This window comes from Bos taurus, chromosome 8 (assembly GCF_002263795.3).
Source record: "Bos taurus isolate L1 Dominette 01449 registration number 42190680 breed Hereford chromosome 8, ARS-UCD2.0, whole genome shotgun sequence".
In the NCBI taxonomy this organism is placed as follows: domain Eukaryota; kingdom Metazoa; phylum Chordata; class Mammalia; order Artiodactyla; family Bovidae; genus Bos; species Bos taurus.
Genome location: NC_037335.1, coordinates 109,934,034 through 109,949,969, shown reverse-complemented (window position 1 = coordinate 109,949,969; position 15,936 = coordinate 109,934,034). Strand labels below are relative to the sequence as shown.

Here is a 15,936-nt window from a genome sequence, read left to right as displayed (position 1 = left end):
GGCCAGTCTGGAGAGGTGAATGTTGATCGTATCGTTTCACAGTGAGCTCGCCAGCACTGGGTAGTCTCATTAAAACAATCTCCCTTGTTATGTGAAAGGTCGTTTTTAATTTGCTCTTTTTGATTATTGGTGAGTTACAACATTTTTTAGTATGCTTGATAGTCACATATGTATTTTCTCTGCTGAACTGTATTAATGAGATAAACCTGTTCTTGATGCGTATAGCCATCTGACTCTGCTGAAGTTAAAGCCTCCCATTCCCTTTTCTCTGGATGACTCTGGATTGGAGCCATCCTAACAGAGATGAACATTGCTCGTGCTTGACTCCATCTCTGCCTTTTAAATAAAATTCTTTATCGTCTATCTTTTAAAAATAACAATTTTTAAAGCTATTATAGAAATAACATGCTCAGTAACCCTATATTTGAAAATACAGAGAAGTAAAGAAAAAAATCATGTGTTCACATCCCACTTAATGTGGGATTTTTTTGTGCTTTTCTTTATCATCTTAAAAAAAAAAGTTCTTTTACACAATAACTGTAGTCTTCCCCCCCTTAATATCAGCATCGTATCATAAAGGATGCCCTGTGTTATCTAAAAACATTCATATAATTTTTCTTTGGGTCCTGAATATTGTTTAGGTTTGTTTCCACGCCCCCCGCCCCCCACCCCAGCCCCGAGTGTGACCGAGGAGCACCTGTTTCTTGGTTTGTTCACTGAGCTGTGATAATCAACCCAGCTCCCCTCCCCTCTTCTTCTTCTAGGGCTCTGAAGATTACGAGGCTGCTCTGTTAGAAAAGGCAGCCCTTTTGGCTGAGCTGCACTCAGAAAACCTCAGCAAGAGCACAGAGAACCACAGACTACGAAGGAGCATTAAGAAGGTCACCCAGGAGCTGAGCAACCTGCAGGAGGAACGGGAGAGGCTGGAGAAGGCGCTGGAGGCAGCCCGCCAAGAGAGGAGCAAGGGAGACCACACCATCCACGTGAGTGCTGCCGCTGCCCTCTGGAATAGGCCCACAAGCCTGGGGGCTATGTGCCTGGTTTTGGTTTTAGGGAGATAGATATTCATTGCTGAAAACTTAGAAAAACGCCCCAAATAGAAAATATTTCACTTGTCTTCTCATCACCTAGAAATGACCGGTCTCAACTGTTTGATGTTCTAGTCCTTTTATCTCTCAGATAAAAGGACACACACGTGCACATTATTAGTATCGAGCTGAAAATGCATTGTTAAAGTTTTTTGGCCATGCAGCAAAAAAAGTTAGTTCTCTGGCCAGGGATTGAGCGCGTGCCCCCTACATTGGAAGCACAGAGTCCTAACCGCGGGATCACCAGGAAAGTCCCTGAAAATGCATTTTTGTATTCTGTTTTGCTTTTTATTCTTTTATTTTGGTGTGTGGCCGTTAAGAGTTTTCTTGAGAAACTTTTTTTTTTTAAAATATGTGGACACAGTAGTTCATCGCTTGAATGCACTACAACTTATTTAACTAGTCCTTACTGTAGGATGTATAGTTTTCATTTTGTAACAAGTCCTGTAAGAAACATCATTGTACATAAATACTTATCAACTGATTATGTACTGATAGAGGTATAATTACTCGGTCAAAGACTATGCATGTTTTTAATGCTGTTTTATAGATACATTCAAGTTGTTCTCCAGAAAGATTATACCATGCTCCCTAGAGGAGAGTGATCTTTTTAAAAGACTGCTCTATTTAGCATTGAGTGTTAGTATTTTAAAAAATTCTCTCTGAATTTGGTAGACAAAAATTATCTCTTACAGTTTCTATTGTATTTATTTTTTTTGAGAGATGTACTCACCTGGTGTTATATAGCCGTGTTTTGTTTATTTTCACTGCTGTGTACTGCTCTAGTATGTGAGCTTATGGTTACTTATCCATTTACTGTAGTTGGAAATTTGGGCTGGACCTTGTCTTTGGCCATCGTAACTGACAGCCTGTTGAGGCAAACACGTGTGTTTTCTATTGTGATTTCTATTACATCTAAAATTCAGTATTCAGCATCCTTGGAGCAGGACATGGCAACCCACTCCAGTATTCTTGCCGGGAAAATTCCACGGACAGAGATGCCTAGCAGGGGACAGTCCATGGGGTCTCAGAGTCGCACACGATTGAGCACGCACACGTTGTATTTCCCATTCAGCATCCCGAGAGTCACATCCGGTTACAAAGCCTTGGTGCAGTCGGGTAGGATGGGGTCTGAGGCTGAGTGATCACTGACACTCAGGTTCAGTGAGTTCCCAGCACGGGGGCCTGGGAAGGTCGAGTCATGGGAGGGCTCCAGGGAGAGCCCACAGGTTCCAGGGTCCTCTGGTGGCTGCCCTTAGCTGGGATGGGACGTCAGGATCCATAGTTTGAAGTCCTAATGCTGACACCAACAAGGGGAGTGAAATACCAGCCTTGTCTATTTTAACAGAAATCCCAGGAGGGCAAGAGAGCAGTAATGGAAATGTGAAAGTGAAGTCGCTCAGTTGTGTCCAACTCTTTGCCACCCCATGGACTGCAGCCTATCAGGTTCCTCCGTCCATGGGATTTTCCAGGCAAGAGTGCTGGAGTGGATTGTCATTTCCTTCTCCAGCGGATCTTCCCGACCCAGGGATTGAACCCTGGTCTCCCACATTGCAGGCAGATGCTTTACCGTCTGAGCCACCAGGGAATGGAAACTTAGGAAAATAAAAAATCTCGCCTGAAGTTCCACAAGCCTCCTGGAGTGTCACCCTTCAGCCCTGCTGCATGGGGGCCCGGCTGGATCAGGCTGCATGTTGTTTGGTCACCTGCTTCGCTGTGAGCGTCTCCCCGTGCCTCTCTCTCTCATGGCCGTCTCCCCGTGGTGTTTAGGCTCCAGAGCCATCCTGCTGAAGGGTGCATGTGCTTCATGGAGTAGATTCCACATGACTTACTTGATGATTTCCTGCTCTCTCGGGCAGTTTGCCTGTCTCAGTAGTACCGCAGTGCCCGTCTTTGGGCTGTAAGGCATTGTTTTCTTGAAATGCCGAGGATCTGAGGAGTGAGATCACTGGGCCAGATGATACAAATATCTGACACTAGTTAATCACGCTGCCAAGTTATTTGTTCAAAGGGCCGGATTAATCTATGCTTCACCAGCAGTACTGGAGTCTACCAGTTTATTGCATGTTAGTAAAAAACCTTTTTCTCGTATTTATGCAGTGTTACTGAGCAGCAAATGTATCTGGGCTAGATGCTGATGGAAATATGTGGCACGACCTCTGAATGTTTTAATTTTTTCTTAAGGGAGATGAAAATGTTATACATGGCAAAATGCAAAGCAGTGGAGACCCAGCGCTAATTCATGGAGCTTATGTGTTCAGCACAGAAGATCCTTGTGGGAGAGAGCAGTCAGGAAAACTTCCTAGGACAGCGGTCCCCAAACTTTTTGGCCCCAGGGACCAATTTTCCTGGAAGACAGTTCTTCCATGGACTGGGGGTAGGGAGGATAGTTTGGGGATGATTCAAGCTCACTACATTTATTGTGGACTTTATTTTTATTATTATAACATCAGGTCCGCCTCAGGTCATCTGACATCAGATTGAAGGGGTTGGGGACCCGTGCTCTCGGAGGAGATGACACTCGAGTGAGCAGTGTGAGATTTGAGTTGTGTGGCTTTATAGATGAGTGAAGAAAAAACTGGCCAGAAAGGGTCCTTCTGTAGAGGTCAGTTTCCATAATCAGTTCTTAGATCCTTCACTGTCGGATAATTCTTTCCCCCTTAGTTTAGTTTATCCCCTCTGTTCCTCACTATCATTATAAAAATGTTTATTCAGTAGAAATTGGATTTGGGGGCTACATAGGCATGCATGTGTACGTGTGCACACACACACACACCCCTATAAAATACATAATTGTTTCTTTACCTTATAACTTACTCTTGGTAAACATTTGAAATGGCTGTATAACTTTATATCACGGTGGTACGCTGTAATTTATTCACCTATCCTTGTATTGTTAGACATTGTTGGTTCCATAATTCACTTATTCATGAAAACCCTAATGCTTCCTAAAGGAATTTTGGACTGCAGTTGATAAGAAGATTTCTAAGTAGTATGCATACATCTTCACAAGGAGGCAGGGAATGCTTGGCAGGAAGTGGAAGGGGCATATGACGGGGAGAGGGAGGAATTGGATCAAGGTCTACTCTGGGTGGGAGGTTTTCTTTTTTTGCAGGGCTAGAAACTCCGTTCCTTAGGGAACTTAGGCAGAAAAAGGAGTATGTTACTTTGGATAACTGAACACCTAGAAGGACAGGGCTGGCAGGAACTCTGCCAGGACCGAGCCTGTGTCTTGAGAGCTGCCTTCTGTTTCTGGCGTCCACTCGACTCCAGCTGCGGGTGGTGGACCCACCACTGCCAGGCCTGCTGGGACGGCCACTGCTCAGTTTATTGCAAGAGAGGAAGGAGGACTCGTGCACTCAGCCCTGGTCAGGAGGCCCGAGGGCTGAGCTGCCGAGAGGCTCAGCCCGGGCCACAGGCTCGTTCTTCGTCAGAAGCGCGTGCACGTGTGAGCCCGTGTTCACGGGCGGCTCCCCCAGAACCCTGAGCTGGGAAGGGATCAGCGCTTCCCCAGAGAGAGCGCGGCTGTCCTTCCGGGCCCTGGGCTCCAGTGCTTCTGTGTTCACCTTCGATGCGCATGGCTGTGACGGAGCATCCTTGCGTCTCATCACGGCTGCTTTGCTACATTAAGTCGTGCTTGTCTCTTACAGGACAGTCTGGCCGTGTTTTTTTTCTGTTGCATGTATCGCGTCACAGCCGCATCTCCACTTAACTTCTGGCTTCATCCCGGGAATTTGCTGTGTCCGTCTCATCAGTGTGTTCTGTACCCGATCCTAGGGGCACTGGCTTGTTCAGGGTCTGGGAAAATGTGCTGGGCTGACTTTACCTTCTGGTGCAAAGACGCGCGCAGAGGTAGAGCGTGGCCACCAGCCTCGTGTGTCTTCTCAGCTGGTTCTGTTAACTAAGCTCTTCATTAACTAGAGCCTCCCACTCAGCAGCTGCTATTGCCGTTGCTTTTGGAGTGACGCAAATAAGCCCAGGCCTTTTCGTGGCCTCTGTGTCTGGCTTGGCAAAGGAGGAGTCCATTCGTGCGTCCAGCCACACTGAGCGCTTTGTGCAGGCTCTCTGCTTGGCCTGGGGACAGCTCCCGAAAGGAGACAGGAGCAGAGAAGCATGGGAGAATGGAGCAGGGTCAGAGAAGGTTCCCAGGGAAAGGGACCTTTGAACTAGCTCTGAAGTTTGAGTTGAAGGTTATGATGTAGGCAAGGAAGAGAAGGGCTTTGTACAGGAGACGACGGTACACCGGTGTGAGAGAGTGGTGTTTGGTGGAGGAGGTGTTTGGTGGAGGAAGAGTTTGGAGCGGTAGTGGATGGTGCTTTAACCTGGAGAGAGGTTGAATTGTAGAGGGCCATGTCACGGTTTGGGGGAGTGGACGTGACCTGTACGGAGTGTGGCCCCCATTGAGGGGGACTTAAGGAGAGGGTTGTTAGGATCAGGTGTGCAGTTTAGAGGGCCTTGTCTGGTGGGCGTCTGGAGAATGGATTGTCTGCAGAGAGCCCCGAGACAGGAAGATGAGAACAGGCGCGTGGCCTGAGAGACTGGCTCCTAGAAGCCAGGGCAGAAGGAGCCTGTTCCTCTGCAACGGGTGTGGCTTCTGGGCTGTCCTGTGCATATTCAAAGCTTTACCCACCTGGACTCTTGAATATTCAGCAGGTACTTGAACTCGCCTGCCTCCCACAGGTGGAGCTGAAAAACACTGGTAAGAAGATACGTTCCAAAGTAGACAGCCAGGGGGACCTGCTGTTATAGCACAGGGAGCTCAGCTCAGTGCTCTGTGATAACCCAGAGGGGTGGGGCGGGGGTGGGAGCGGGGCTCCAGAGGGAGGGGATATATGTGTACAGAGGGGCCTCCCTGGGGCTCAGCTGGTAAAGAGCCCCCCTGCAGTGCGGGAGACCTGGTTCGATCCCTGGGCTGGGAAGCTCCCTGGGAGAAGGGACCACTACCCACTCCAGTATTCTGGGCTGGAGAATCCCATGGACCACAGTTCACGGGGTCGCAAAGAGTCAGACACGACTGAGCGACCGCCACTTGGCTTTCACAGCTGATTCACTTTGTCGTGCGGCAGAAGCTAGCGCAGCAGTAAAGCAGCTGCGTGCTCAGCCGCGCAGTCGCACGCCGATGAAGAAGCACGAAAACGTGCTCCAAACATTGGTCTTTTTCTCGGTTCACATTCAGCTCTGTCTTCAGCATCCTTTTTGGTAGTGAAAATTGGTGTCGGAGTGGTAGAAATAAAGCAAATATGATCTCTTAGGTGTGGGTTTCTTTGGTGTGCTTTGCAGTTAATAAAAGGACCGCCTGTCTTTCCCTTGGCGCTCACAGCCCTGCGATTGGGCATACAACAGGTTATTCCCATTTTACAGATTAACCGGAGCCTCAGAATTTAAATGGCTTTTTAAAAAAAGAATTTAAATGGCTTGATCTTGGTCACGTAGAAGAGGATAAATAATGTGATGTGGATCCAGGACTGTGGACTTTTTAGTTTCAGGACTTTGCTAAGATACTATGCTGAGGCTATGCCAGACCGTCAATATTTATGTTAAGAATACTGTGCTTTTGGCAAAAAGGAAGACTGATAATTTCAGCTTTTCAGTGGACCACAGTAATCTGTTTTCAAGACCACCTAACTTGTGTCTGGGTTATTTGAAGCTTTCAAACTTGTCATTGTTTCTATGTTTCAGAAACATTTTCAGAGATTTATGGACAGTCAAAATTAAATGCGTTAGGGTCACAGAAAAATGAGGATGACGAGTGAAATGGAAGCAGGTGAGGCAGGAGAGATGCCTGCTGTGATCGTGGTCGCAGTGCTAGAGACGGGACTTAACACCCGGCTGGTCGTTCCTGGCAGCGACAGTAAAAAGGGAAATGTAGTTACAAGGTCTCCAGTGTCTGTAAAGATGAAGACATTAAGATAAAGGGACAGCCTTTGCTGGCACTGAGGCCTAAGGGAGGTATTGCCTCTGGTGGGTTTCTATAAAGAGTTCTCTGAGCAGTATACAGAGCCCTCGACAATACCCCATTCAATAAAAGCAATTTTGCCCAGGGCCAGATCAATGTCATCCAAGTCGGGTAAGCCTGTAAGTATTTAGGCTTTCAGTCCCTGGGACTGTCTCGCTGTTTCCCAGTATTCTCGTTTCTTGGACAAGAATCACAAAGTCAGCGGGAAATAATCCTGCAGCTCTGTCTTGAGACGATCCCTCACTCGAAGCCTTGCAGTGGCCCCTGTCGAGCAGCACGGGTCGAGCCAGCCTCTCTTGGATGTGATCGAACCATCCTGTGCTCGTGCCAAAACCATGTACTGCCGCCTCATTGTTCCCCCTGCTAAGCATTTTGGAAGGAGACAGTGCCTGTCGAAGATGCGGCTTGGATCTGAGGCGTCTGAATTCACAGTGTCTGATGGTGCGTGAACACCGAGACGTTTGGCCGGGAGAGTCAGTTCACTGTCTGTAGCTTTGTTTTAATCGCCTGTGATTGCAGTGACCCACGCCAGGCTCCCCGGCCTGTGTCGTCATCTGCAGCTTGCTCGTTTGTTTGTTGAGGGGACCGTTGCTGAGCATTTGCAGTGTGCAGGCACTGTGGGTAGGCTCGCGTGAATCCAAGCTTCAGCCTCTACCTCGGGAGTGCTATTCACGAAAAAAAAAGAACAAGGTCAAAAAGTGAGGGTCTCACAGATAGATCCCCTTTATTGTATTATACCTCCTCACCAGCAGAGGGACCCAGAACTCTTTAAAGAAATTCAGGAGGCCTTTGCAAAAAACAATCAGACCCCCTCCCCCAGTATTCCTAAGTCGATGTTCTGACTGTGATGTTTAAAATGTCCTAGCTTCTGTGGTCTGGGGCTTCCCTGGTGGCTCAGATGGTAAAGAATCTGACTGCTGTGTGGGAGACCAGGGTCTGATCCCTGGGTCGGGAAGATCCTCTGGAGAAGGGCATGGCTACCCACTCCAGTGTTCTTGCCTGGAGGATCCCCCCATGGACAGAGGAGCATGGTGGGCTGCAGTCCGTGGGGTCACGAGAGTCAGACACGACTGAGTGGCTTCACTGGGACTTTGTGCTCTAACAGGAGCTGCTTGGTTTCTTACAACCTTGCTCTCACATCTCTGGCTTTGACAACCTTGTTTGGCTCCAGAGACTCGAGGTGCTGCCGCGTGTGTGTGTGTGCGTGTGCGTGTGTGTGGTGGAGTGCGTGTGTGTGTGTGTGCGTGTGTGCGTGTGTGTGGTGGAGGACAGCACAGGCACGTCTCGGTTTTGCGTTTGCTGCCTCTGGTTCAGGCGCTCTGTGCTGCTCCGGGTGAGCAGGGGGCGGAGAGGAGCAAGTCACAGGCTCTTCCTTCCCCTCTGAGGGCCCCGGTCCTTAGACGTTGATTTAGCCTGTTCCCCAGACTGTCTGCTAACGCTCTCGCCTGTTATGAGACCTGTCTCCTGCTACTCTGACAAGTGTGTGCTTCAGAACCTGGGCCCTCAGCTCTGCGGAGATGGGTTTTACCGGCTACAGCCCCCAAGTCTTGTTAAAGTTGTATCCGTCACCCAACTGGCTGATCCCGTGTGCTTTGACAGGGGTGGGTTTGATTCTGGGGCGGTTCAGCCTCAGCCTCTCTTGGCTCCTCGCGTGTTTGAGGCTGGGTGACCCCGGGTGGGGTTGCAGCAGCATTTAGGACATCTCTTGGTGAGCTGTCATTCAAAGCTGGCGCTTGGAGACGGTGTCTGTAGACTGCTTGGTTAGGGCTAAGACCACAGACCTGAGGTAGTGTGATTTGTTGTTGTTCAGTCGCTAAGTCCTGCCCAACTCTGCAACTGCAGCATGCCAGCCTTGTCTCTCCTCCACTATTTCCTGGAGTGATTTTTACCAAGGGTCAAAGCTCCTCTTCCCCCAACCCCTAGCCTTTGTTTTTAAGGTCAGGTGTGAAGAGTTTGAATCAGTGTCCTTGTCAGATGTGCAGTTTAAATGACCTGTGAGAGAAATTTAGTCTTTGCAAATCCCAGCTCCTCCTAAGAGAGGCAGAATGCAGAGACGTGGGAGTCAGGCCGGATTTGAACCCTGGCTCTGTCGCTTGCCAGCGGTGGGTCTGGGAGCCAGCTACTTTGCCGCTGCTGCTGCTAAGTTGCTTCAGTCATGTCCGACTCTGTGCGACCCCATAGACGGCAGCCCACCAGGCTCCCCCGTCCCTGGGATTCTCCAGGCAGGAACACTGGAGTGGGTTGCCATTTCCTTCTCCAATGCATGAAAGTGAAAAGTGAAAGGGAAGTCACTCAGTCATGTCTGACTCTTAGCGACCCCATGGACTGCAGCCTATCAGGCTCCTCTGTCCATGGGATTTTCCAGGCAAGAGTACTGGAGTGGGGTGCCATTGCCTTCTCCGTGATGTCCACCTCTTGTTAGAAAACCAGGCATTAGTTGTGAGGGTCCCATGAGAAAAGATAGAGCACTTAGCGTAACACCTGGCACATCACCAGTGATGAGTAAGTAGTAGCTGTTTTGTTGTTGATGGTCTTGGGTGCTAGAAATGCAGCAATTTAGTGGATATCTTTGGGACACGGGGAAATGGTGGCAAACTCAGGTTGGAATCTCAGCATCAGTAGGTGCTTAACTCTAAGCTTCTAAGCCAGTTACTTAGTTCTTCTCAACTTACATTTACTCCCCTAAAATGGGGTTGATGACGTCTAATTTGGAATTAAATAATGGATAATAAAGTTTAAGGCAGGAGAAAACACCTCCTGTGGTTCCCAGCACACATAGGGCGCTGATCAGCACCTCAGGTTCCTTCTCTTCCTTCGTCTTTCGTTGCCTTTTAATTGTGTGGCAGGTGCTGGCGCAGGGCTTGGGGTGACAAAGCGTGGCCCCGAGACTCTGCCAGACCCTGCTGGCTAGTAAGTGTGGTCTGCCCTTTCACCAGTCAAGGCAACAAAACCATACATTCCTTCTTTGATCAACAGTCACCTCTCCTCTGGAGAAAGCGCTTGTGCATTCCTTTCCAACCCGCTGATTCCTCTAGGAGGGGCATCAGAACCCTTTTCAGTGACAGACTCTGGGGTGTGAGTGGCTCACGTGGGGCTGCTGGCTTTGAAGGCCGTTTCCATCACTTTTCATCGGAAATTGCTATTGTCTTTCTGGGGCGTAAACAGACTTTCTTTTATCTCTGGCTTTTCCTGTATAATTTTTGTGCCAGGCCCTGTCCTGGGCACTGAGGAGACAGGACTGAATCAAGTCAGACGCAGTCTCTGAAGGAATCTAGTAGAGAAATACAGTGGAAACGCCGACAAGAGCTTCAGTCGAGCATGATGAATGCTCATGGAGGGCTGGCCCGAGTGCTTTGGGAGCACGGAGAACAAAATCGTGCTAAGAGGGGAGGGGAAGTGGGGGCTTCACAGAGGACGTGGGTGTGAGCTGAGACCCGAAGGATAAGCCCCTGTTTGAGGCCGGGGGTGGGGATGGGTTTCCGGTAGAGGGAAGGCCTGGGTCGAGGCTGGGGTGTCGTGAATGAGCCCGGCACGGGGCACAGGCTGCGGGGAGGGTGGGCGTGCCCCATTGCATCGCTGGGGTGCCTCGCCTGGTGCCCGGTACCTCGAGGGGTGCGCCCCGACCCCTGCTCAGTTTGAACTTCCCCTCCTTTGTCCGTTTGTCCGCCCCTGGCTTCCTGGTGACACCCACACGGAGCTCCCTGCTCAGAATCACACTGCTCACGTGGTTACTGGTCTCTGTGGCGTGGACTGTCTCATTTCAGTGGTCTCCGTTTATTTTTTGAGCACATGAATTCTTTGTTCGTCTTCCCTGGAGGCTCAGACAGCAAAGCGTCTGCCTGCAATGCGGTAGACCTGGGTTCGATCCCTGGGTCGGGAAGATCCCCTGGAGAAGGAAATGGCAACCCATTCCAGTATTCTTGCCTGGAGAATCCCATGGACAGAGGAGCCTGTTGGGTTACAGTCCATGGGGTCGCAAAGAGTCGGACACGACTGAGCAACTTCACTTCACTCATTCTTTGTCCAAATAACTCTTCTGGAGAGAAAACAGAGGCAGAGCTGCTCAGGGAGAGTCGCGGTAAGAAGCCGGGCGGCCCCTCTCTCCCCACCACGTCCGCCTCCTGCCTCAGTCCCCAGGAGCCACGAGGCTCTGCAGAGTGTTACTGGAGCACCAGTATCTCCTGCTCTTTCTGAAAGTTCTTACATCACTGAGTTTCTATACCTCATTAAGATTTTAGCGAAGTTTTCCTCTGTATGTTTAAAGGTAACCACTGACAAGCTTTCTCATAGTGAAGCCTCCTGATAAGATGGAAATTTGATGGATGAGAACCTTCTCATTCTCCACCTGGCTGGTGATAAAACAAACTAGCTGCCTGGCGAAGGAAGTGTGAGGGCCTGGCTTTTCATTTCTAATGTGATTCTAAGATTATAGGGATATTTTATTTTTCATATAATCCACTTAAAAAAAAAAAACACATCTGCTGTAAGAGAGCCTCTGATATGCAAAGGCAGCGCTCAGCTCGGTGCTAGGAATCTTCAAGTCAAAGAGTGTGGCCCATGTGGGTGGAAATTGAGGCCGCTCTGTTGATGGCGTCATGAAGGCTTGCTGGGGCCACTCATCGTGAAGGGTGGTGGTCTGGTGTAGGGTAGGGGGTCTTCAGATTTTTTCCCCGCGTCTTTTTGTTTAGAAGCAGGTAAACAGATGTATCTGCAGATTCCTGCATTAAAACCCATTATGAACTTGCGTGCTTTCCTCCAGCCAACTGACTCAATTTCTGGAGGAAGGCCTGGGAACATGCGGTTACATGATGCAGACAGCTGGCCAGGCTTCCGCACTGCTCATCCGAGGGCTTTGTTTGCGAGCTCAGTTTGAAAAACCACTTGTTTAGTGAAAAGGACACAGTTAAACCTGGTTTTGAATCTGGATTCCACCACTTTTCTCCTTTGGTTAAATTGCTGGAGCTCTCTGAACTGCAGTTTCCTGGTTGGTGGAGTGGGTATTGTCAGAGCCTCTGCTTCGCAGCCAGGTTGCTGCGAGGATTGGAGGAGGTGCGATGGATGTGAGGTGCCCAGTACTCTCCAAAGTGCTGTGGAGGTTCGTAGGAAAAAGTGGGGGGTAGTATTTTGGGAGGACGATTGCAGAGGGTCAGAGGAATCAAGAAGGGCTTTGTGGAAGGCTTGGCCCTGGGATTGGCCCTTGTCAGATAAGCGTGCTGTCTCCAGGCAGAACTGGAGAGGTTTTTATTATTTTCTTTCCTGGGGGGGATGGATGGAGACAGGCGGGGGCCTGGGGGGCTGATGGAGCAGTTGGGTGAGATAAAGCAAGGAGGGAGCCCCCGCTGCCCCCCCCCCGAAGTTAGCCGGGAGCGACTGCTTGTTAGGGCAGCTTCGTCCCGCAGTTCACTCGGAGCTGCTGAAGGTTCAGGGCAGAGATGCAAGGATCAGAGGAGGGCGTGTGTTCTGGTGGGTGAACCAGAGTCTGGAGGGCACTTAGCGGCTGCAGTTGAGCAGACGGGGGCCACAGCTGAAGCAGTATGCTGGGCTGGGGGACGAGGGGCTGAGCTGCGGGAGGAGTCGGGGGGTCGTTCTTCTCTTTCTGCCCTGAGTGCTTCGGCTTCATCCTGCCCCTTTTTAAGGCCTCCTCCAGGAAGGAGGAGGGATTCTTCCGGTTAATCAGAGACCAGGTTCTTCATGGGGCTGTGCTTTGCTCACGGGTGTGTTACTATACCCTAAGTTAAAAACCCAGGTTTCAGATCCTGTGGCTTTCCTGTTGCTGGCTTAGCTGGCCCTGGTCCTGGCTGGGTGGCCCGACGTCCTCACTTCTTCTTTTTCCACTTCTGCCACTACTTAAGTAAGAAGACCCAGGCAATGGTATTGGTACCGAGTCTGCAGTCCTCATCTCTCAAGGGCTCCGTGTGGAGGATGTGCTGGGCTTCAGGCCCAGGTTTCCTGTGGGGTGGGGAGGTGTGTGCGGGGGCGAGCGGGCAGAGCTGCACCTTGGATGGGATTCAGCTGGGCCCACACGAGGAAGCCTGGGAGGAGAGGTCAGCCTGGAGGGGCTGGTGCGGGGAGGTGACACAGTATCACTTCCTGGGCATCCGCTTCTGTGCTGGGCACCCACCTCTCCATTAAGGATGCTAGGAATCTATATGAATATCTCCATTTACTGGAAAGACAACACTCACAAAGATCATGTTCTCTATCTCTGGCCTCACAGCTAGTTAGCAGTAGAGCCAGGATTCAAGGCTAGGTCTGCCTGTCTTCACAGCCCAGGAATATTGAAGGAGGTTTGGGGAAGCCACCCAAGTTTATCAATTTTCAGTTCTGATTGTTTTGCTCAGGCGAGACATGCCGTCTCCATGCCTCCCCTAAACATTGATTATAACTCCGCTGGGGCCGAGCCCGCGAGCCCGTGGGCTGTCTCTCTGTTGCCATGGCAGCCGCTCCTCCTCAAGGCCACCTCGGCACACGTTTTCCCCTTCCCGCAGTGGTCGTTTGACTTCGAGCCTTCTCCGACTGCTCTTCATATGAGATCCAAGATCCTTGGTCCTGCCTCGTTCATTACCAGGGGGCAGGGGGCGGCCGTGTCTGAGGCTGGTTATTCCATCCACCCTGAGTCCTTGAGAAGCTATAATGCCAGCCCCAGGGGGTGGATTGCTGCCCAGGGCGGACCCGTGTCACAGGGCAGTTTTCCGCTTTCTTTGGCTTCAGCAGTAGCGCGGTTGAGTTAGAAGAGCACAGAGTTTGGAGTCAAACCGACTTGGGTTTGAATTTCAGCCCCTGAACTTCCTTGTTATAAGCTCTGCGAAAATCTCTCAACCTCCACAAGCCCTAGTTTCGTCTTTGTAAACACAGGACTAATAATACTACCCTGTAGGCAGTCTTATGGGTTAGAGATGTTTTAATAAATGCCTTGGCCTTGGTAAATAGCAGTTCTGTTACCAACGCTTATGAGAGAAATAGTTTGTGCTCATTGATGTTCTGACTCTCCTTGAGCTCCTGATACATGCTGAGGCTGCTGTACCCCCAAAACGTTCCGATGCACACGTTTCTGTGACTCGGAACCCCCGATCTGGGGGCGTGACAGAACTCTGCGTCCTTTGTGGGAGCCTGGAACAGGTGGGCCATTTTTGTGTGGTCAGCTCCATTGAGGGGAAAGGCAACAGCGTTAATTGGTAGCTTTTATCACTTAAAACAGGTAAGAAGTTGTTAACCTAGGGAGCTGAATTTAAAAAAGAATTAGAGAATGCAGTAAATGATGGCCGAACACACACACAGAAGTGTGACCAGACATCCAAATACGGGTCTGAGAAGTGTTTTATGAGCAGGGAGCCGAATCTGGGAAACGGTGTAAGTGGGCCTGTGACTGCTATGTGCGTGAGCAGCGTGTCCTTTCTACCTGGCCGTAACACATACATATTTTAGAATGGAAAACCAGACAGGCTCTTTCTAGGATGGCAGGCAAGTTTGTTGTGAATTTAAAGATGCACCTACCTCAGTGGCTTAACAGCAGGATTTATGGTCCCTTTCTCAGTAATTTTCAGGGGGGGGTTTCTTTAAAAGCAAATGTCAGATGACCATTTGAGTGTGTTGGAATCATTGCTTTAGTGCTGATACCGAAGAAATCCAAACCCTCGTCCTTGTGTGGAAGTGAGCTGAGAGGCTTGGAGTCAGATAGCTGCTGTCCCTCGGTGACTGTGGCCTTGAGTGAATTGCTTTAATTATCTGGACCGGTCTGCTCATTAAATAAAATGGGAAGAATCCCATCTGCTTCATTCATTTATTTAGTCATCCAACAGATACTTATTGAGTGCTGTTTTGGTTATCTGTTGCTCCGTAACAAATTATCCCTAAACTTGGTGTCTTAAGAGATTATCATTTGATTATATTTCATGGTTTTGTGGGTTAAGGGTTTGGGCGGGGCTTAGCTGGGTGATTTCTGCTCTCTGCTCTCCACGGCCCAGGTCCCTCGTGGCATCCAGCTGGTGGATGGGCCGGCCTGGAGGGTCCCTAGCGCTTCGGTCACACCTCTGCTGCCATTTTGGAGGGCGGCCGGAAAGCTGACGCGGCTGGAATTGCCACCTGGAGCCCTTGTGTGTGGCCACGGCAGCGTTAAGGCAGTCACGCGTTTTCGATGGTGATTCATAATTCCGAGAGGCATGAGTTGGAAGCTGCCAGTTTCTTAAAGCCTGGACCCGGAAACTGGCTTAGTGTCACTTCTGCCATACTCCTTTGGCTGTGGTAGTCACCCCACGGCCCAGACTTAATAGGAGGCGACAGAGACTGTGCGTCTTTCGGGGGGAAGGTGTGGAGAAATCAGCTGACGGCACGGCACCAGCCAGCCTCCCCTGCCCCACTCCCTCCCGGCCCCTTGTGCTGTGTGAACAGCGGCGTTGCCGGCCTTGGTAGCACTGCGCCTGTGCCCACTTGGCCACGGGCCGCCTTTGTCCTGTCTTAGTATGTCCGTAGTCTTTGAAGACTCCTGGCTGCTGCCGCCTGGAGAGAATAAACATGCCTGCAGTCCCTGTGGCTCCTCGAGTCCTCCTCCAGCTTTCCCAGTCCTGCCTTATCTGCCCTGGGTTCAGTGAACTGTGCGAGCGGCAAGACAGAGGTCAGAGAACTCACGGCTATCTGAAATCGGCCACGAGTGCCGACTGTGCCCGCTGCCGTTCTAGGGGCTGGAGACAAACAGGAAACAGAATGTGCAGAAGCTCCTGCCCTCATGGAGCTTACGTTCTGCTGTGGAGACTGTAACCAAAACATACACATAATTAAACGCCGTGTTAGCAGATGCTACGGAGAAGGCAGTGGCACCCCACTGCAGTACTGCCTAGAAAATCCCATGGACGGAGGAGCCTGGTGGCTGCAGTCCATGGGGTCGCTGAGGGTCGG

The 15,936-nt window shown here is 50.3% G+C and overlaps 1 protein-coding gene across 10 annotated transcripts in view; it reads left to right on the top strand.

The window, feature by feature from the left end:
* CDK5RAP2 (CDK5 regulatory subunit associated protein 2) overlaps window positions 1-15,936 on the top strand; it is a 184,244-nt gene that overhangs the window by 63,075 nt on the left and 105,233 nt on the right. For 9 of the 10 annotated variants that reach the window (XM_059889004.1, XM_059889002.1, XM_059889006.1 and 6 more), the window contains exon 12: window positions 765-983. In XM_059889004.1, coding sequence (XP_059744987.1) covers window positions 765-983 — 219 coding nt within the window. Of the gene's footprint in view, window positions 1-764; window positions 984-12,294; window positions 12,508-15,936 lie in introns of those variants that run through there. The other variant, XM_024995549.1, reaches the window with a different exon arrangement.